Source organism: Notamacropus eugenii, chromosome 5 (assembly GCF_028372415.1).
Source record: "Notamacropus eugenii isolate mMacEug1 chromosome 5, mMacEug1.pri_v2, whole genome shotgun sequence".
Lineage (NCBI taxonomy): Eukaryota > Metazoa > Chordata > Mammalia > Diprotodontia > Macropodidae > Notamacropus > Notamacropus eugenii.
Genome location: NC_092876.1, coordinates 199,830,953 through 199,853,552, shown reverse-complemented (window position 1 = coordinate 199,853,552; position 22,600 = coordinate 199,830,953). Strand labels below are relative to the sequence as shown.

Genomic DNA, 22,600 nt, shown 5'->3' with positions numbered 1-22,600 from the left:
TTTTCCAGCAGGAGGGGCTTGCATTGTGCCTGTGTGTCACATTTCGGTAATTCTTACACTATTTCAGACTTTTTCATCATCATTATCTGTAATCTGTGATCAAGGATCTTTGGGGTTACTGCTGTAATTGTTTTGGGGCACCATAAGCCACACCCATGTAAGACAGCAAACTTAATTAATAAATGCTCTGTGTGTTCTGACTGCTCCACTGAACACCATTCTCTGTTTCTCTTCCTTTCCTCGGGCCTCTTTATTCCGAGACACAACAATATTGAAATTAGGCCAGTTAATAACTCTCTAATGGCCTCTAAGTGTTTGAGAGACAGGAAGGGTGAATCAAAGGGGCAAACTTCATTGTTGTCTTATTTTAAGAAACTAGCACAACCACCCTAACCTGCAGGAAACACTACCCTGCTCTGTCAGCAGCTATCAACATTGAGGCAAGACTTTCCACCAGCAAAAAGATTACAGCTCGCTGAAGACTCCAGATGGTAGGCTGATGTTACCTATTATCAATACTACAAATACTTTTGCTATTACTTTAGCAATAAAGTATTTCTTTAATTAAGGTAGGTACATTTTTTTTATATATAATACTATTGTACACTTAATAGACTACAATACAGTGCAATCATAACTTTTATATGCACCGGGAAACCAAAAAGGAATGTAACTCACTTTATTGCAATATTTGGTTTATGGCAGGGGTTCCAAACCTGAAATATCTCTGAGGTATGCCTGTAATAGGCACCTAATAAATGTTTATTGATTGATTTCTAAAGCAATTAGCACAGTGCCTAGCACGTAGCAAGTAGCTGTTTAATTGATTTCCTGTATTCTTTTGAAGGGTTGGACTTGGTTTTAGGACCAAAGTTCAAATCTGGCCTCAGACATTCACTAGCTATGTGGACCTCAGTAAGCCACTTAAACTCTGTTTGTCTCAAATTTCTTTACTGTAAAAAAAAAAATGATAGTAGCATGTACCTCCCAGGGTTGTTTTGAAGATCAGATGAAAGAATATATATGTAAAGGGATTTGGAAACCTTAAAGTATTATTATTATTATTAGGAAGAGGATATGGTCTCCTCCGCCCCCTCCCCACTCCCCCAGTTGATAGAATCCCAAGATGATAAGGTATCATTAGAGTAAGAGTTAACTATAGCTAACATTTGTATAACACTTATTATGTGCCAGGTTAGGCAGCAAGGTGGCTCAGTAGATAGACCACCGGGCCTTGAATCAAGGCCTGAATTCAAATCTGACCTCAGATACTTATGAGCTACGTCACCCTAGGCAAGTCACTTAACCCATTTGCCTTAATCCACTGGAAAAGGAAATGGCAAACCACTCCAGTATCTTTGCCAAGAAAGTCTTCCTGATTCCAAGCCCAGGGCTCTCTCTGCTATGCCACCTAGCTGCCTCACTGTACTAGTATACTAGTTTTCCTATACCAGTATGATCAAATCGCAAACCTTTGAGTGTTTATGAATCCAAGTGAAGAGCACTGGACTTGGAGTTCAAAGATTTCTGGATGTGAATCCCACCCCTCACACTTAAAAGCTGGCTGACAGTAAGCAAATGATTTACCCTCTTTGGGCCTCAGTTTCCTCATCTGTGAAATTGGGGTAATAATATCTATAGTGCCTGTCTCTGTTATAAGAATCAAATGAGATGATATTTGTAAAGCTGTTTTGTAAACATTGAAGTGTTAAATACAGGTCAGGAATTAGTTTCCTCTTCAGTAAAACAAGGGGATTAAGCTAGATGTTTCCTAAGGCCCAGTCCTGGTGGGGGGGAAAATGTACCCACAGCTCACTTTTCAATTTAATCTGCATTATTGATATTTTTTCCCTGATATCTTAAATCTAGACAATCAGTGAAACAATAAATCAAGTCATTTCTGACGTGTAGATGCTCACACTGAAAACCTAACAAACAGCCTTGACTAGAGCTGACTCTAGCCCCTCCATATTTCCAGAATTTTCATTCTTTGACTTCATGTGTGTTCCCAGATCCACTCTCTGTACCTTTGCTCTGGCTGTTCCCCATGCCTGGAATGCCCTGTCACCTCATCTCTGCCTCTTAAAGGAATATTCAGCTAGTTACGAGATTCTACTCAAATACCTCTTACATGAGGCATTTCCTGACCCCCCCCCACCCCAAGTACTAATGGCCACCCCAAAATGATTCTGCATACGCTGTGTATTTAATTATCTGTGTGCATGTTGTATTCCTTCCCAACCCCACCCCCTAATAAGATCCCTGAGGGCAAGGATAGTTTTGTTTTAGCCTTTGTATTTCTGGTGCTTGGCACAGGGTGCTTAAAACATAGTTGAGGGGAGATAGCATGCTGCCAGCCTTGATGATGCATTTTAAAAAATTTTATTTCTTATATTTATTTCTTTTATTTCCTTTTGCAAAGGATTAATCAGGGCCAGAGATTGGAAACCCATTGTCACCCCACAGTCATTCAGCTATCAACCCTTATCCAAGTCATCCTAAGGGCTTTGGTAGCAATTAACATCAACTGTGATTGTGGTTGGACTTTACCACATCCTTCATGATGGCATGGAATAGGGAATACTCAACCAATGAGCCAGTCAATGAGAATTTTTAAATGCTTACCCTGTGCCAGAGACTGTGCCAAGTGCTGGGAATACAGAAAGAGGAAAAAGACAGTCCCTGCCTTCATGGTCTACTGGGAGAGAAGACATGCGAACAACTTTGTACAAACAAGCTACGTACAGAAGAAACAGGAAACAACAGGGGAAAGGTACTAGAATTAAGAGTAATTGGGAAAGGTTTCCTGAAGAAGGAGGGATTTTTAGCAGGGACTTGAAGGAAGCCAGGAGGCAGATGGGTTGGCAGTGTACTGATCCAGCAGACCTTGCTATCTTATCCTCACTTTGACAGTGTTTCTAACTAGTAACATTTCAAAGATGAATGCTGGTTGATTTAGGTTCTGGAAAGTTTTACGTGCTTCTTCATAACCCCAGCCCCCTGGAACAGACGACCAGCAGCTAACGAGGTGTCCTTGCTTTTGAAGAAAGGACGAGCGAGCCAGAGAAAGATGGATACTTCTCCTTGGCTTAGAAATCAGGAAGGTCAAGTGCCTTGCCATACAATAACTGCCTTTTGAAGTTACTAGGCAGACTGAGAGGAACAGCTCAGATAAATGTGGGAAGGCAAGCCTTCCGATATTTCTTGGTACTGTAAAGGCTGAGACACAGCAGCTGCATTTAAAAGGAGCAATTTGCTAAATGAGGGGCTGGCTACATTCCAGATGGCCATTGTTACATAGGGCTTGTATGAATCTTTCATTCAATCATGCATCTGTCTAGACGGAGACATGAAAAGCCAGGTTCCTGCAGCAGATTCAAAACCGTTACATAAAACATGCATCGTATTGCCACTGAGACAGCTTGGCTGGAGACCAACTGGAGAGTGTTTGGCATTATTGTATGCTATAAAATCTTTACTAAATCCACTTTCTCAGCTGAATGATAGCCTTGTCTGTATGTGTGTGTGTGTGTGTGTGTGTGTGTGTGTGTGTGTGTGTGTGTGTGTGTGTGTGTGCGCGTGCATGTATGTGTGTGCCTCAATCTTTATCATTTTACTCACCAATCCAGGATTGGGGCAAGTGAGTGTAATATGACATTAGCAAGATAGTCCAGACTTTTTAGTCAGGAAACCAAAACCAAACACTGGCTTCACTTTATATGTTTTCTTTCCACACGGTATTCAGTCATTTTTACCTGTGTTTGTCTTGTCTTCTCAACTAGATTGTAATAATCTCAACTTCTGGGAGCCAAGATGGGTGGTGTATTGGTAAGAGGGCCATTTCTGGAACCTAAACGACTTGGACTCAGTCCTGACTCTCAACTACTTATGTGACTTTGGCAAATCAGTTCTCTGGGCTTTGGTTCATCTTTAGCCCTAAATCTACAGTCCTCTGTGTATCTGCGGTACAATAGATTGTACACATCTTAAGGCCAAGGATTATTTCTTTTCTTGTTTTGGTATCATCAGTGCCCACCACAGTGGCTGGAACGTAGAGTTAAATATTTATGAATTAAATATCTATTTCTTTTTTGAAAAAAAAAATCCCTTTATAAACTCTAGTTCAGTCATCTGCAAATGTTGAACTCTCTACATTTTCCATTCGTCAGAAATTCTTCCCTGGGAGGGAGGTTGGTCTAGCTGACCTCTCTTCTACTTTGGAAGATTCCATGGTCCTATGATTACATGTTGACTGACTGTGCAGCTGCTCCATGAGATGACTGAGTAAAATGGAATTACTCAATTGAATTTTGGCTAAGATCCCAGAATTAACAGGCCTTTACTTAGGAAACAGGTCACTACTGTACCTCACATTTAAAATCCTGGCCTTTTGAACAGGGAATAACAAAGCAAACCTGCCCAGTCTTCTACCCCTTGCCTGGAAATTCTCCCAAATCCACCCTAAGGGAAATGAAAATCAGTAGTATTTTAGTTTGAAAGGTTTCCAGGAGAGGAGAGCTCCTTAGCAACATATCCCCATCTCTGTGGTCAGGAAGACCTTCCTTGTATTCAAAAAAGAAGGAATTCTTAACCTGAGTTCTGTGAACTTAAAAAAAATTATTTTGGTTTCCTTGAAAATTCTATGTTTTTTTTTTTAATTCTTGCATTTAAAACATAATTCTGAGGACTCCATAGGGTTCACTAGCCTGCCAAAGAGGTCCATAACCCCCAAAGGGTTAAGGACCCCTGCACTAGAGCATGACCTAGCCAGCAGCAGCCTTGTGCCCTCCAAACACTGGGCAGGACCCAGAGTTAATTTCTGACTCAGAGGGAAATGTTCCACCTGATGAATCATCAGCAATACTTCCTATGACATCAGGAGGATAAAACTGGACTGCTTGTGTTGAATTCTTAAGCGGTTCACCTCCTGTGGTCACTGACCTACATAGGATGGAAAATTTAAAGTACTGCTCTGTCACTAGTGAACTAAAACCCTGCATTTACATGGGTTTGCTTTTTAAGCCCCAAAGAAGTATCCTATCCATTTGGCTGTTTGTCCTTTAAACAAAATGAAATAAATGACTATATTAGCAAGTCAACATGGGGCATTGGTGGCAGCATTACATCTGGACATCAGTCCTAACTTGGACACTTACTAGCTGTGTGACCCTAGGCAAATCACCTGGTAATTCTGAACCTCAGTTTCTCAGCTTACTATTTATATGAACTATCTCAATTAGTTGTTCCGGGATAAAATATTTCTAAACTTTAAAGCATAGTTCAGTTGTTTCATTCGCATCTTACTCTTCATGACTCCATTTGGAGGTGTTTTTGGCAAAGATACTGGAGTGGTTTGCTATTTCTTTCTCTAACTCATTTTACAGATGAACTGAGGCAAATAGTGTTAAGTGACTTATCCAGGGTCACACAGTTAAGAAGTATCTGAGTCCAGATTTGAACTCAGGAGGAGGAGTCTTTCAGACTCCAGGCCCAGCACTCTCTCCACTGCACAACCTAGCTGCCCAATTTCTAAACTTCAAAGCATTAGGTAACAATAATAATTATTGAACATCTATTTTTACCTATATTATTACAGTAGGCTCTTAACTGGTTTCCCCGGCTCAAACTTTGCCCCATGCCAATCCTTCCTCCATACATCTGTCAAAGAGTTTTTCCTAATGTGCGTAACTGACCATGTCACTCCCTTAATCAGCCCTATTGTTTCTAAGATTTGGTATTTACCTTTCTATTCTTAATTACAAGTTACTACCCTTCACATGTGTTATAGTTCAGTCACACTGGTCTTCCTGCTCCTTAAACGCAGCACTCCATTACACATCTCTACACCTTTGCTAGGTTATCCAACCACCATACCTGGGATGCCCTCCCTGCTCCCCTCCAGCTCTTAGGATAACTCAAGCTTTTATGTGAAGACTTTGCTGATTCTCTGCCACTTATAATTGCCCTCCCTTCCCCAAAACACCTTTTATCTATTTTCTCTTCTTTACTAGAATGTAACCTCCTTAAAGACAAGAAGCTTTTGACCTTGGGCTTTGTATCCCCAACATCTAGCATAGTGCCTGACCCATTGGAGGCATGTAATTAATACTTCTGGGTAATTACAGAGCACTGTGCTTGGGATCCAGGGAGATAAAAGGTTTTCCATAGTTCCTGCCCTCAGGGATAAGACAAAAACAAAAACAGCTTTTGTGAACAACATTACAAGATAAAATTTTAGGTGTCAAAGTGAGTTATCATTAATAGGAAAAGTACATTAAAATCAAAAAGATACTCTGAGGAGAAAGGCTTATTACTTACCACCAAGCAGTATCTGGGAAAGGTTCATGGAAGAAGTGGTAATTTTGAAAGATGGGCAAAATTCAGCAAGTAAGAAGGAATGAACGGGCACCCCAGTCATAAAGATGAGTGTGAGTCAAGGTGTTTGGAGGGGCAGAGAAAGTTAGAGGTTAGAGAGTATGGTAAGGGCTACTATTCAATAATACGGGTTGCTGGCAACTTTAAAAGGTCCTTAAATGTCAGGCATATGTGTTTGAACTTTACTTAGAAGACAATAGGGAGTCTTCAGATTTTTCTTTATCAGAGGAACAATGTGACCAGATCTAGGTATGAGAGATCATTCTTGCAATGGTATAGCCATATGAATCATTGTTATAAGCATACACAGCTATGATCACCATCGGTATGACCCTTATGCTGCTCAATCCCAAGTAGGTACTAGTTCCCAACAGTCCTCTGCCCCATTCAATGTTGCCAAAAGTGATAGGAACTGGCATCAGCATTGGCAGAGGAAGAGAGTAGGCTCTACATGCCACCATCAACGTAGAAAGAATGAAATCATTCAAAACTATGAATGACTTCATTCTCAGCTTGGTCAAATTCTGTCATAAAGAGGGCTGCATGGGAAGAAATACAGAGTCTATGATAAGGGTTAGATCTATTGATATTCTTGAGAAAAATGTAATTTTTACCAAACCAAAGATTACCATTCAGTGATTTTATTGAGCAATCACTGGGCATACAGCTCTGTACCTGGCATAACAGCCCTTATTCAGGATGTGAGATTGACTTTACTCTATGAATACATGTCAATGGTCAACAAAACATGAAGTTCCTTCTGCTTTGTCTCAACATGCCCTTAATACCATAGATATTCAGAGGCTAGCAAGTATTCAAAATTTGAAAACTGTTTCTACACTGTCTAAGAGTGTATAACCAGAGTAAAGAGTAGGCAAGTAGATAAACAAGGGTAGAGGAGGGTGGGGGAGGAGAATCAAGGCCCCCAAAGTATGTGAGCTTGTTTTTTTCCCATGGTTCCAGGCATCATCCCTGTGACTTCCCAGACCCCAACTACATTCCCTAAATGTGTCATCTTCCACATTAGAATGTAAGTTTTTGAAGGAAGGTGGCTGTCTTGTTTTTTGTATTTGTATCCCTAGTGCTTAGCATAGTGCCTGGCACATTGTAAGCCCTTAATAAATGCTTTTTATTTCATTTATTCATTTTTCCATGCCACTTGTTAGTTACTAAGTGGGAGCATTGTCTTTTTATTTTGTTTGCCCTTTTCTGATGGTCATATAGGGGGAAAAGTGGCATTTTTCAAGCAATAATCATGGACAAACAGCACTTCTGATGATGAAAAAACAGTATTTTGTCATGAGCTTTGCCCAGAATGATGGCTTTGCCACTTTCTACCTCAGTGACCCCAAAATGATTCATTTCTACTTCTCTTGATCTCATTTTCCTAATCTGTAAAATAAGGGGGTGGGACTAGAAGGGCACCGTAGATCTTCGGCCAATTTTAAATTATGTGATCCTGTGGATAAGAATTGCCCAGGAAAAGACCATGAGGGCCAGTGATTAGAAGGAATCTAAGGAGAAACAACAAGGAGGAAACCCTAGCCCACAGATTCATCTCTAAGAATCATGTGTCACAATGTCATGCCTTGGGAAGGCTTATGTGAACTGATGAACTTATTTGAAATGATTAATAGTGCCTGGAACATAGTGGGCATTATATAAATGCCTCTTCCTTCCTTCCCTTCTCTTCCCTTTTCTCTTCCCTTTTCCCTTCTCCCTTTCTTTCTTTGCTCCCTTGTCCATTCCTTTCCTTTTCCTTCCCTCTCCCAAAGTAAAATAAGAAGACCCAGGAAAACAATGTACATTGACCTCAACAATAAAATACATGGAAGCGATACCAATACCAAAAATCAACAAGGAACACTTATAATTATAATGACCAAGCTTGGCTGCAATAAGAGATGTGAGATTATACCTCCTTCCCTTCTTTGCAGCAGTCGAAGAGGGGCAGGAGGAAAGGAACTATGGATGTGGAATACATGTGGACTATTGTAGAGACTGTTGGACTTGTTGAATTGATTAATTTTCCTGAACTGCTTTCAGCATCCCCCCCATACACACCTTTGTCATTCGGGATGGCTTTATGAGTGTGTGAAGGGGAACAGATACATTAGGAAATGAAAGTGATATAAGAATGAAAGAAAGATACACATTATCTATCTATAAACAATATATACGTATATATGCATCTGTATCGCTGTCTTTTGTTCCTACATCATCCTCATTTCCCAACATGTCTGTTTCCCAGATACGCACGTAAATAAATTCTACAATACACATATGCATACATATCCATTATGTGCATATATCTATATATCCATAGCTGTGCCTTCAGAACATTCCAAGTTCAGTTTCACTCTTAGGGTACTCTAAACCACTGATGCATGACATCCTTTCCCACTGCTGAGCTCTTTGGTGAATGTTCCAGCCATTTAGAGAGAAAGGGTATGTGTGTGTGTGTGTGTGTGCGCGTGTGTGTGTGTGTGTGTGCGTGTCTGTGTGTGTGTGTGCGTGTCTGTGTGTGTCTGTGTGTATGTGCATGCATGCATGGTTTAAAATCCAGAAGCCCAAACACTCTCTAGATGCAGTGGAGTTGCTTTGCTCAGAGAGGAGCCTGGATTCCTCTGCCTTGCTCCCTCCTTGCCCACTAGGGGGCACTGTGTGACTGAGCCTGCACAGGCAGCGCCTTCAGCAAGGTTACTATATATATACACCTGTTGTGAGTCAGGCGTTTGCGTATTTCCAAGTGAGCAGTGCCTGTTGTGACAGGCTGGGCGAGCCAGCCAGTGATTGCTACCAGCACATTCTGGGAGAGGGACAGAATAACAAGAATCATTTCTATTTTCCCAAATGAACCTGCACTCCAATGAGCAGCCCACCTAAGGAGACTGGAGAAGAGGGGAGGGAAAGGACTCCATAGGGGGTGGGATTGCATCCTTCCACTGCGTCCTGGTAACAATCTACATGTCTTGGAAGCAAATGCTTCCAAAAACTATTTCCTCCTAAGCATGAGTGGGCCTTTGGAACTTGATATGGTGGAAATAAATATAAGATTTGGTGGTAAAAGACCTGTGTTCAAATCCTGGTTCTGATGCTTATAACCTGCATGACCTTGAGCAAATTGCTTAACTTCTTGGGGCTACAATGACCTGTCTGCAAAAATGAGGGATTTGGATTATATGATTCCTTCTAGCTCTAAATCCAAGATCCTGCAAAGCAGGGTTTGAGTATCTCTTCAGGTGATCATTTACTGCCTTCAAGGGATTTCAGAGACTCTCAGCATTTTCTGGATGGAAGAGAACACCATGGCCAATTCATGGCTGAATAAACATCTCCTCCAGAACATCTCCAATAGGTGGTTAACCAGCCTGTGCTTCAAGACTTCCCATGATGGGAAAAACTGCTTCCATATGCTACCTATTCATTCCCTATTTGGATAGTTCAAATTATTTGGATGTTTTTCATTATGTGCAACAAATAATCATTTCTTTGCAAATTCTATCCAATACTCCAGTTCTACTGCCTGGGGCCAAGCTGAAAAAAGATTCATCTTCCACATAACAGCCCTTTAGATACCCAAAGAAAGCTTTATGTGTCCCTGAGTCCTTTCTTCTTCAGGTTCAATAACACTTCCAGTCCCTTCAATTGATTTTCCTGTTGCAGATGTCCAGGCCCCCTCTATTTTTGTTGCCCTCCTCTGGATGTTCTATACTTTTTCAATGTCGTTACTAAAATAGAGATTCCAGAACAGAATACAATAATCTAGATATACTTGAACCAGAGAAGAACGCAGCAAAATCATCATCGTCTATGTTTTAGACTCTCTGGTGTTCTCAACAGAACCTAATATTATTTAGGGGTTTTGGCTTTTGTTTTTGTTTGTCTGCTTGTTTTGCTAGGGTTGATTAGAAGGGTCTAGTAACCTTGATGAAGTTAAAGGAATAAGGACATGGTCTGGGGCTTTGACCATGTGTGGAAGACTCTTCAAGTTGCCCAGGCTTTCCTGATGACCTTCAGCAGCTAGCATGCCTTGATTGGCTTATATTAAGTTTTTCATCCTTCAAGATTCCAAGGATTTGGGGGTGGTAGTTTCGGGGGGTAGGAGAGAGAGAAAGCAAGGTCAGCCCTGGACAAATCTTTGAAGTAGGAGATATTTCATTTTGGTACCCTAACTCCCCCCCCTTTTTTTTTCATGGTCACACTCATTTCTCCTCCCTACCTGAGGCATCCAATATAATCCTAATCTTTCTTCCTCATTTTCACAAAGTGGTCTGAAGATCTGATAATTTACTTCCTTTTTTTACATTGTGGAGTTTAAATCTGGTGATAATTTCTATATTTCCTCTCTCTAATTCTAACATTAAAAAAAAGCCATGTCACCCATTAAGAGACTTTAGGCATCAATGAGAAGGTAGAGGACATATTTTTTCAGCCAGAGTTTCCTGCCTGATTTTCTCTGACATCATACTGTAATCTGAATCAAACTCTCTCTATATATAGCTAGCTCCTTACTCTGTCTATGACCAAGGTCCATCTTGACAAAGAATTAAAATTAAAACTAATAATATAGCTTTCTTTCCCCTTTCTTTCTGACTTGAATGCCTTGAGTATTAGTGGCTTTCTTTACTTTGGCCTTTCTTTATCCACACTAAATTTTTAAAATTTCTTTTAAATCCCTGGCCACACCTCTGAAACTCGTATACTTTTCTCCACACTTTTAACACTGAATGGAAATCTAATGGGTTCTCTATTCCCCTAGAGCAACACATACCCCCCTTATACACCCCCCCCCCCATCCATACCTGGTCATCACCATACAAAATCAAGCATTTGTCAGGATCCACGTAACTAAAGCAAAGAAAATAAGACAAAAGAAAAATCTTAGGAACTCAAGAAAGATCATAAAAGTTTAAAAAATTGAAATGATATTTGAAAAGTATTTTCATTTTCTTCCTCATGTGTTATATATGTATGTACATATATAATATATTATTTGTATGTGTGTACCTATGTACATATTCATACAATATATCACATATACATACTTTACATACCTGTAGTGCATATATACTATGCATATATAGTATACTATAGACATACTTATATAGTATATACTATGCCTATATTGTACATTTACTGTATCCTATACATGTACTCTATATCTATAGTATATGTATGACATATGCTGCATATGCAGAGTATACTATATATATGGTATGATGTATGTATAGAAGTATGCATTGTATGTGTGTGTATAGGTGGCTAAGTGGTAGAGTGGATAGAGTGCCAGGCCTGAAGTCAAGAAGATTCATCTTCCTGAGCGCAAATTTGGCCTCAGACATTTACCAGCTATGTGACTCTAGGTAAGTCCCTTGACCTTGTTTGCCTCAGTTTCCTCATTTGTAAAATGAGCTGGAGAAGGAAATGGCAAACTGCTCCAGTATCATTGCCAAGAAAACCCCAAATGGGGTCACAAAGAGTCAGACATGACTCAAACAACTGAACAACAAAAAAATCCAACCACAGCATGTATATGTATAGTATACTATGTATGTATAGGATATAGTATGTATACAGTATAGTATTGTACATATATAATAACTGTGTTTATATCTACCTGTACCTCTATATATTGTATGGTATATATGGTACGTTGGAAATGGCCATGTTTTACCACCCAGGTGAAAACCAACTGATTCCATCCCTCTCAAATGAAGCAGATTCGTTCTGTATATCTGGAGAGTGGGAGTATACAGCTAGTATTGTGGTCTTGTGCTCCTGGAATTTAAGACCTTGGACTTTACCAGACAGTAGCAGGTGGGTGGTGGGTGGTGCCTTCAGCATTCACAATCCTATGGTAGGTACATTCACCTTTAGAGAGATATAAAGTTCTGTGCTTACCAAAGTGGTTGTGGACTTTTCTTTTAGCCTGTATCCAATATCAATGAGATGAAAGGGCATCAAGGACTACTTATAACTCCCTGGCTACTCCCATGTGCAAAAAAAAAAAAAAAATCAAAATGGGAGCTAATGCAAAGAATGGTATAGTCAATGATAAGATATCCATCAAACCCTCCATGTCCAATTTCACAACTGGAGCCTATGTTCAGCAGGTCCATAGGATTCAGAGCTGGAAGGGATTCTAGAGATCATTTAGTCTAACACTCTTAGACTGTGTTACTCTTAGGTAAACCAAAGTTCAATGAGGTCACTCAAAATCATTGAGCAAGATCTAGGATTGAAGTCAAGATAGCTAACTACAAATCTAGCAATTCTTTTCTACTAGATATCTCATTCAAAAAGATTTTCTTTTCCAGTACCTTGTACTAAAACCTTGGTTTTCTATGTATCTGATGTTGGCATTGGCAACAGAGGCTGTAGTGCAAAGAAAAGAATTTCTCACAGGAGGGCCAAAACATCATCAAACTTTTCTTAATGAAAACCACTTTCTGGAACCTGGTCAAAATAAGCTCCTTAGTATCATCAATTTCTTTTTTAAAAAATAAAACTTGACAGCATTCTCTTCAAGTTTTCATATGTTTGCTAATAGCTTTTTAGGTCCACTGGCATTAGCAAAAAGGATTGTTAATCCATTCATTCATTTATGTATGCATGTAAGTAAGTATACCTACTATGGTCCTGGCTCCATGATAGATCCTGGAAATACAAAGTTAGAAATGAAACATCCTTGTTCTCAAGAAGTTTACATTCTACTGAGGGAGAAATCATTCCCCTCATTCTGCTTATTTCAGTTTGTTATATCAATTCGTATATAAGTCTTCCCATGTTTCTCTGTATTTATAACAGTCCCGTGTCTTACAGCAAAGTAATGTTCAATTACACTCTTGTATTGTACTTTGTTTATCTACTCTGAACATGTGTCTCCAACATCCTGAGTATAGAGGTGGAAAGTAATCAACACCTATTTTCCATGACAGTGACCAGCTCATCTTTGACTGACTTTCACTCCAAGAACATAAATACAAAATAGTTTTGGGGATAGAGGGTACTTATAGATGGATAAGGGTACAGAGGTATCAGGAAAGGCCTTATTTAGAAAGTGATGCTTGATCTGAGTCTTAAAGTAAGAAAAGGATTCTATAAGGCTAGCATGAGGAGGACAGTGGACAGGGATACTTTGACTGAATCCAAACTTTCACAGAACAGAGCCACACCTGAGGACCTAGAGGGTCACATGTGACCTGAAGGCTGCAGGTTCCCCACCCCAGACTAATCTATTCCCTTTCTTTTACTGCTGAATTGAGTTCCAGAGAAGCTGCTGATTTTTCTAAAGTCACAAAGGGAAGGAAAGAGAATAACCATCTATTATATAGTGCCTCCTCTGTGCTAGACACTTTTTACAAATATTATATCATCTGATCCCCACAATAGACCTGTGAGGTAGGTGCAATTGTTATCCTCATTTCACAGTTAAGAAAACCAAGGCAAACAAAAGTTAAGTGATTTGCTCAGGGTCACACAGCTAGTAAATGTCTAAGGTAGGATAGGAACTCAGGTCTTCCCGACTCCAGGCCCAGCACATTATCCAGTATGCCACATTACAACTAACACAGGTTAGTAAGAGAGCTGAGACTTGAATATGACATCAAATATTTGTGTAGGCCTTTTAACATTTTCAATAAAGTTTCTATCCATTTCTTCATCAAATATAAGCAGGAAATCATTGAAAGTTGTGGATAAGCCATACCCTTAGTGGCTAGACAGCCATGCCATGGTAGGACATTCACATGTAAAAATGTGGTGCTGTTGTGGGCATCAAGGACAGTTTTTCCTGGCACAGATAGAATTACTCATTCAGCTGTTGAAAAATCAGTCCAATACAACATAGCCAACAAGCCAAAGATGGGATGGTCACTGTTGTAAAAGATGATGTTGAATTCTTTCTACTTCTCTCCACACTCTACCTTTTAGTTTTTAATATCTTTGGTTTTCAAGCCTTGTGTTCCATGTTCTTGTTCTTGAAAGATAGAGTTCCAGATTTGAAAAAAATAAATCAGAGAATCTAAGAACTAAAGGACAGGGGCAGAGCCAAGATGGCAGAGTAGAAGGACAAACCTGTAGAAGCTCTCCTCCAACAGCCCATAAAATACCTGTAAAATGACTCTAAACAAATTCTAGAGAAGCAGAAGTCACAAAACAACAGAGTGAAAGAGATTTCCAGCCCAAGAGCCTGGAAGGTCAACAGAAAAGGTCTATTGTACCAGGCTTAGAGCAGAGAGTAGCACAGCTCAGCCTTGGCTGCGTGAAACAGCACAGACAGGACTGGAGCAGGCTTCAGGCCACCACTGGCAGCAGCTGTGGTTTCCAGATTCCCACAAATGCCAAAGACAGCTTCAAAGATCAGTGAGAAAGCTCTTTCACCTGGGTGAGAAGGGAGCAGGGTCCTCCCCTAGCCTCAACCCCAGGGGGTGGCAGCAGCAGGGTTCACTTTTGGAGCTTAAAGACCCTGGGGGAATTAAGCCACTGATCTGTATCTCATCCCTGAATGGTGGTCTTGGGGTGAGGAGGAGCACTGGTATAATGGAGTTGGAGGAGGTTGTGGAGAGGAAATTTACTCACAGATCCTGGGCAGAAAAGCTTGTGGTTGCTCCCAGAACAGAGCACAGACCAGGAGAGGAGTAAATTCCTCTTGCTTGATTGTGCCACTTTGGAAGAACTGAGAACTTATAGGTCCTAGAGTATACTCTCTTCTTGACAAAGGACTCAAAAGTCAAATAACTATCTGGGAAAATGCCCAAAAAGGGGAAAAAATAAGACTATATAGAAGGTTAATTTCTTGGTGAACATGTATTTCCTTCCATCCTTTCAGATGAGGAAGAACAATGCATACCATCAGAAAAAGACATAAAAGTCAAGGCTTCTGCTTCCAAAACCTTCAAAATAAATATGCAATGGTCTCAGGCCATGAAAGAGCTCAAAAAGAATTTTGAAGATCAAGTAAGAGAGGTGGAGGAGAAACTGGGAAGAGAAATGAGAGCAAGACAAGAATATCATGAAAAATGAGTCAACAACTTGCTAAAGGAGGCCCCCAAAAATGCTGAAGGAAATAACATCTTTAAAAATAGACTAACTCAAATGGCAAAAGAGGTCCAAAAAGTCAATGAGTAGAAGAATGCTTTAAAAAGCAGAATGGGTCAAATGGAAAAGGTGGTTGAAGAAAACAGTCCTTTAAAAATTATAATGGAGCAGATGGAAGGTAATGACTTTATGAGAAACCAAGAAATTGTAAAACAAAACCAAAAGAATGAAAAAATAGAAGACAATGTGAAATATCTCATTGGAAAAACAACTGACCTGGAAAATAGATCCAGGAGAGACAATTTAAAAATTATGGGACTACCTGAAAGCCGTGATCAAAAAAAAGAACCTAGATATCATCTTTCATGAAATTATCAAGGAAAACTGCCCTGATATTCTAGAACCAGAGGGTAAAATAAATATTGAAAGAATCCATCAATTGCCTCCTGAAAGAAATCCCAAAAGGAAAACTAGGAATATTGTCACCAAATTCCAGGGCTCCTAGGTCAAGGAGAAAATACTGCAAGCAACCAGTAAGAAACAATTCAAATATTGTGGAAATACAATCAGGATAACCCAAGATCTACCAGCTTCTATATTAAAAGATCGAAGGGATTGGAATTTTATTTTCCAGAAATCAAAGGAATTAGGATTAAAACCCAGAATCACCTATCCAGCAAAACTGAGTATAATACTTTAGGGGAAAAAATGGTCATTCAATGAAATAGAGGACTTTCAAGTTTTCTTGATGAAAAGACCAGAGCTGAAAAGAAAATTTGACTTTCAATCACAAGAATCAAGAGAAACATGAAAAGGTAAACAGGAAAGAGAAATCATAAGGGACTTACTAAAGTTAAACTGTTTGCTTCTTACATGGAAAGATAATATTGGAACTCTTGAAACTTTTCTCAGTATTTGGGTAGTTGGAGGGATTATACACATATATATGTAGATAGAGGACACAGCGTGAGTTGAATAGGAAGGGATGATATCTAAAAAAATAAAATTAAGGAGTGAGAGAGGAATATAATGGAAGGAGAAAGGGAGAAATGGAATGGGGCAAATTATCTCATAAAAGAAGCAAGAAAGAGTTTTTTCAATGGAGGAGAAAAGGGGGGAGGTAAAGAGGGAAAAAGTGAAGCTTACTCTTATCACATTTGCCTTAAGGAGGGAATAACATGCGCACTCAATTTGGTATGAAAGTCTCTTATACTAGAGGAAAGTAGGGGAGAAGGAGATAAGTGGGGTGGGGGGATGGTAGAAGGGAGGGCAAATGGGAGGAGGGAGTAATTAGAAGTAGACATTTTAGGGGAGGGACAAGGTCTAAAGAGAGAATAGAATAAAGATTGGATAGGATAGGATGGAGAGAAATATAGTTAGTCTTTCATAACATGACTATTATGGGAGTCTTTTGCAAAACTATATGTATATAACCTATATTGAACTGCTTGTCTTCTCAGTGGGGATGGGTGGGGAGGGAGGAAGGGCAAGAAGTTGGAACTCAAAGTTTTAGGAATAAATGTTGAGAATTGTTTTTACATGCAACTGGGAAATAAGAAATACAGGTAATGGGGTATAGAAATCTATCTTGCCTTACAAGAAAAGAGAAAAGATGGGCTAAGGGAAGGGAGGGGTGTGATAGAAGGGAGGGCAGTTTGGCGAAAGGGATAATCAAAATGTATGGTGTTTTGGAGTGGGGGAGGGGAGATGTGGGGAAGAAAATTTGGAACTCAAAATCTTGTGGAAATGAATGTTGAAAACTAAAATTAAATTAATTAATTAAAAATAAAAGGAAACAATACCAAAAAAAAAAGAACAAAAAAACTAAAGGGGCATTCAGAGGCCACCTAATCCAATCCATGCCTGGGGAGGGGAGTAATCTACCTCTTTTTAGCTGAAGGTCTCTACCAAGCAGAAGCTAGGAGGTAGAAATGAGGAGGGAAGTTGTTCCAAGCATGGTGGACAGCCAGGTAAAGCACTTAATCAGGAGTTGGGGAGATGGAAAGCCATGTGTGAGGATTATAAAGCAAGCCAGTGTCATTGGTTCTTCCTTTCCCCACCACTATGCCTTTTCTCTGGAATTATCCCCATTGACACTGTATTTATCTTGTATGCACATAGCTGTTTGCATGTTGTCTCCCCCGTTAGAATATAAGCTCTTTGAGGGCAGAGACTATTTCTGCTTTTTATTTGTACCCACATAACTTACCATAGATACTGGCACATAGTAAGCATTCAATAAATAGTTGTTGACTGGCTGAGTGATATTGACAGAAATACACAGAGCATACTTTATGTTCACCACAGAGAAATTCTCCTTCCCTTCTACGCTTGTTTGAAACAAGTTCCCTAGTTCTTTGCTTCTTAAGGTTGTTCTCTTGGCTAATCCTTTGGGACTCAAATCACAAATATAATAAAGACCATTGAATTCCCCTCACCCAGACACAGATTTCTGGGTATGCCTTCTACTCTCCTGGACTCCAGCTTTTCTGGTCCTTCTTTGGGGATATTAAGCTCAATTTATATGATCAACAAAGGCATACAAGACACAAGTCCATAGAACACAAGGATGGAAAATGGAAGGAGATGATCTAAGGAGATCTAAGATGGAAGCTGATGATCTAAGGAGATCAGAACCTTTCCTCTATGTCTGTGAAAGTTAAGCTTCTAGGAGGGAAGGAAATGATGGGAAAAAAGAAATGAAAGAAATTGATCTTAGAACTCTTGAGATTCTATGATTCTCTAAGCCCCTCATTTTTTCTTTAGTGGGGCCAGAGTTGGTGATGGATAGAAGTCAGCAGATAGTAGGGTAGCCATTGAGGAGAGGCCTAAAAGCTACTTCTGCTGACCATAGGCCTTTGGGGAACACACAATCTACATAAAGCAACAACTCCACTTGAAAAGTGAAATAGAACCATCCATCAGCTGTAGCAATTTGTAACCACTAAGTGAATATCAAAGGCTTCTTAATTTGCTTACTAGGCCACAAATCAATTAGTCGATAGGCATTTATTAAGCACCAACTATGTGCTAGTCACTATGCGAGGTAATCAGGGAGACACAAAATTAAATTAAGTCACTATAATTCCCTCAAGGGCCTTGCAATCTAGTAGGGGACATAAGTCATGCACAGATTTAACTAGAATTGCAAATTGAATATCCTCAAGAACTTTCCAGATAGTTATTAACTCCTTCCTGTGGCACTTAAAGCCCCCTGTAATCGTGCTCTCGCCTAGACATTAATCCCCTCATGTACTCCATGGCTCTGTGTGTTTACACAGGCTATCCTTCATGCTTGGAATGTACTCTCCCCTTCTCATTGCTTTTTAGAATCCTCTTCCTTCAAGGTCAGCTCAGGTACTACCCCCATCTTCCCTTATGGCCCCTAGCTGGGAGGCAGCTGACTTAGTGGATAGAGCACTGAACTTGAAGTCAGGAAGGACTCAAGTTTAAATCTAGTCTCACATTCACTAGCTGTGTGAAGCTGGAGAAGTCATCTACCCTCAGTTTCCTCAACTGTAAAATGAAGGTAATAAGAGTACCCACCTCTCTGGGTTATTGTAAGGATCAAATGAGATGATATTTTTAAGGCATTTAGAGCAGCTAGGTGGTACCATACTGCACAGGGCACTAGGCCCTGAGTCAGGAAGACTCATCTTCCTGAGTTCAAATCCAGCCTCAGACACTTACCTAGGCAAGTCATTTAACCCTGTGTGCCTCAGTTTCTTTATCTGTAAAATGAACTGGAGAATGAAATGCCAAATCACTCCAGTATCCTTGCCAAGGAAACCCCAACTGGCCAAAGGGGGTCACAAAGAGACAGACACAACTGAACAACCCCAAAATTAGCACAGTGCCTGGAACATAGTAAACTCCGTTTCCTTCTTCCTTAAATATTCCTGAGTACACTGACTTTAAGTCCATTCTTTCCTACTTTCTATTTTATGTATCTGTGGACTATCATATTTTCTGCATTTTTACCTAATACATGGGAAGCTTCTCAAGAATTGGAGACTGTGTCATTTTTATCTTAGTATCTTAGCACTCAGTAGCATGCCTTGTATGTAGCAGACACTCAGTGTTTGTTGAATTGAATTTACAAAGTGCTCTGAGAGAATGAAGACCCCAGGGACCATTTTTTGGCCAAGGGTGGGGGTAAGAGGGAGATGGGATAGTGGTACAATGGAGAGAGGCAGGATGGGGGAAAATTTCAAGAAGCTAGCATTTGGACTTGGCCCTGAGGAATGGGCTCATAAGCAAAGATGCTCATTTACTCAATGAGCAAAGATGAATTGGGGAGAGCGTTCCAAATGCAGGTAGCAAAGCATGTGAACAAAGGACTTTTACCACGGTTTTAGAAAAACATGGAATGTGTTTTTGAAATAGTGGTAGTCAGTTTCATTCTAGTGTAGAGACAACTAAGCTTGGAAGGGTATGTTGTTTCCAGACTTTGAAGAGCCTTGAATGCCACATTAAGGATTTTAAACTTTGATACTCAATGAATAAAAACTAAGGAGCTTTGAGCAATGGAATGGTCAGATCTGTGGATTAGAAAGATTGATAGGGCAATGGATTGGAGGAAGGAGAGCCTGGAAGTAAGGAAAATAGGAGGCTATTTCAGTAATCCAAAAAAGGAAAAAGACACTAACTAGGGTGGGGGTATTTGGATTGGAAAGCAAGGGATGAATATAAAAGGTACTGTAACATTACAATAGAGTCATTTGCCAAATTATATAGATATATAGGGTAAGGAAAAAGGACAAGACAAAGTTGACTCTAAAATTTGGAACTTGAGCAATAAGAAGAATAGAAAGTCAGAAAAGAGGAAGTTTTACTTCACTTAAAGCTGACATTTATGAAACAGCTAGTATGAAGAGTGCCATAGTAGGAGCTAAATAAGACACAGCCTTTGTATCAGACATTGCCCATTTTTTCATGCCCAATGGGCTGTGCTTTTGACTCTTATTAAACTTTGTTACCACAGCTTAGTGGCCTTCTTCCCCTACAACATCCCTCGGCCATGCCAACTCCCTTCTCACATTGGTGGGGACAAGCCCACTCTAGCCATGCTCCACTCCTCTCCCAACTATACTTCTGACTCTTTGGACTTCACTACCATGGTAGACTTTGCCAGCATGATCCTCACAGGGTACCTTACTCCGTCCTCCACTGCCCCTTCTTTCTCCCATTTTCAGCTTCTTTATATGTGTTGTCTTTTCTCTATTAGCATGTAAGATATTTGAGGACAGGGACTATCTTTTTTATTGTATTTGTATCCCCAACATTTAGCATAGATCTGGCACTCAGTAAGCCCTTAACAAATTCTGCCTTCCTGCTCCTCCCCTCATGAACTTGCAATCTATTTCTGATGATCCATATGACACATTGATAATTACATTACAAAATTACACATGTAAGCACATAATATAAGTAAAGTGTTCTATGAGTCCCAAAGGGACTGATTGGGAGGATCAGAGAAAGCTTCCCTAGAGTCCCATTCTGGACAGGCCCTTTTGGGATGAGTGGGAATTCTTTAGGCAGGGACACCCCCAGAAGACCATTCGGATTATATCTAACAGTATGAACAAGAGAATAAAGATGGAATGGGGGGGTGTCTATTTCCAAAGATAATTAGGGAACAGGGGAAAAACACCCTATATATTCTAAAAATATTTATAGCAGCTCTTAGTGGTAGAAAAAAACTGGAAACTTTGGGGATGCCCACCAACTGGGAAATGGCTGAACAAGTTGTGGTATATGATTGTAATGGAATACTACTGTACTGTAAGAAATGACAAACTCAATGATCTTAGACAAACATGGATAGACTTGCATAAAATAATGAAGGATGAAATGAGCAGAACCAAGAAAATATTGTATATAATAACAGCAATATTGTTTTAAGAACAACTATGAGAGAATAAGTCATTTTCACAATTATAACTACCCAAATTAACTACAAAGGACATATGAAGGAAGAAACTCTCTATATCTAGAGAAAGAACTGATAAATAGAAGTATGTATTGAATGATTTTACAATGGCAGCTATCTCTAGGGTGAAGGAGAGGGAGGAGGGAAGAAAAAAAGAAGAAAAATACAAGATAACTTTATTATATATTTAAAAGGCATAGCAAGTTGTACATAGTAGATTTGTAGTTTCATGTGCAATCACCTTCTTTATTATACCATGTTATGCCTGTTTTTGATTATTTTAGTACATAAAGTAAAAACAAAATAAGTATTTTTTAAAAGAAAGAAGATGAAATGTAGGGACACAGGGGGATGGTAAATAATCTAGTTTGGCTGAAACATAGTGAGTGAAAAAGGGAATAGTAGGAGAAAAGGATGGAAAAGTAGGATGACACCATAACAACTTCTATCCCAGGGTACAGGGTCTTGAATATCAGGCAAAAGCTTGATTTTAAATTAGAAATCAAAAGGGATTCCATTGAAGAAGGAGGTTATGCAAAGTGCCATGAACAGAATTATTCATAGAAAAGATCAGCCTTGGAGTAGTGTGATGGATGGATTAGAAAAGTGAGAAAGTGGATGTAGGAAGACTCCCTTAGGAGGCTATTTCAGATGGTAAAGATAGATTGTAAAGAGGGCCCTTACTAAGATTGTGACAATGGGAATAGGGAGGAGGGAGGGAAAGACAAACGAGAGGTGCTACAGAGGATGAAGCATTAGGACTTAGAGACTCATTAGATATTTGAAGGAAGGAAATAGAAAGAGTCAAAGGAAACACTCAAGTTCCAAACGTAAAACTGAGTGAATGGTAGTTCCCCTGACACAAATTGTGAAGTCAAGAGGAAATGTGGCTTTGGGGTGAAAGAGATGAATGGAGCATGTTGAGTTTAAAGTGCCAGCGGAACATGCAAGTGAAGGTGTCTTAGGTGCAGTTAGATGTGAGTCTAGACCCCAGGAGAGAGGTCAGGGCTAGGGATCATTTAGGGAATCAAGTGCACAGAGGTGACAGTTGAAGACATGCAAGTGAATGAGACTGCTCAGAGAGAGTGGCAGAGGATACAACCCTGGGAAATATCTACGTTAAGGTAAGAAGACAAGGAAAAATGGAAAAAAAGGTTGTTAGGAGAGTATAGTGTCTCTGAAGCTAAGAGAAGAGAGAGTATTCATATGTATGAATAGTTCAGAGAAAGTGAGAATGATGAAGACAGAAAA

The 22,600-nt window shown here is 39.7% G+C and overlaps 1 protein-coding gene across 4 annotated transcripts in view; it reads right to left on the bottom strand.

Annotated features, from left to right (window-relative positions):
• The window catches only part of LOC140505659 (cilia- and flagella-associated protein 337-like), a 210,664-nt gene that overhangs the window by 118,459 nt on the left and 69,605 nt on the right, over positions 1–22,600 (bottom strand). For all 4 annotated transcript variants that reach the window (XM_072611852.1, XM_072611854.1, XM_072611856.1 and 1 more), the window contains one exon: positions 11,181–11,226. In XM_072611852.1, the coding sequence (XP_072467953.1) occupies positions 11,181–11,226 (46 nt within the window). The remainder of the gene's footprint in view (positions 1–11,180; positions 11,227–22,600) is intronic.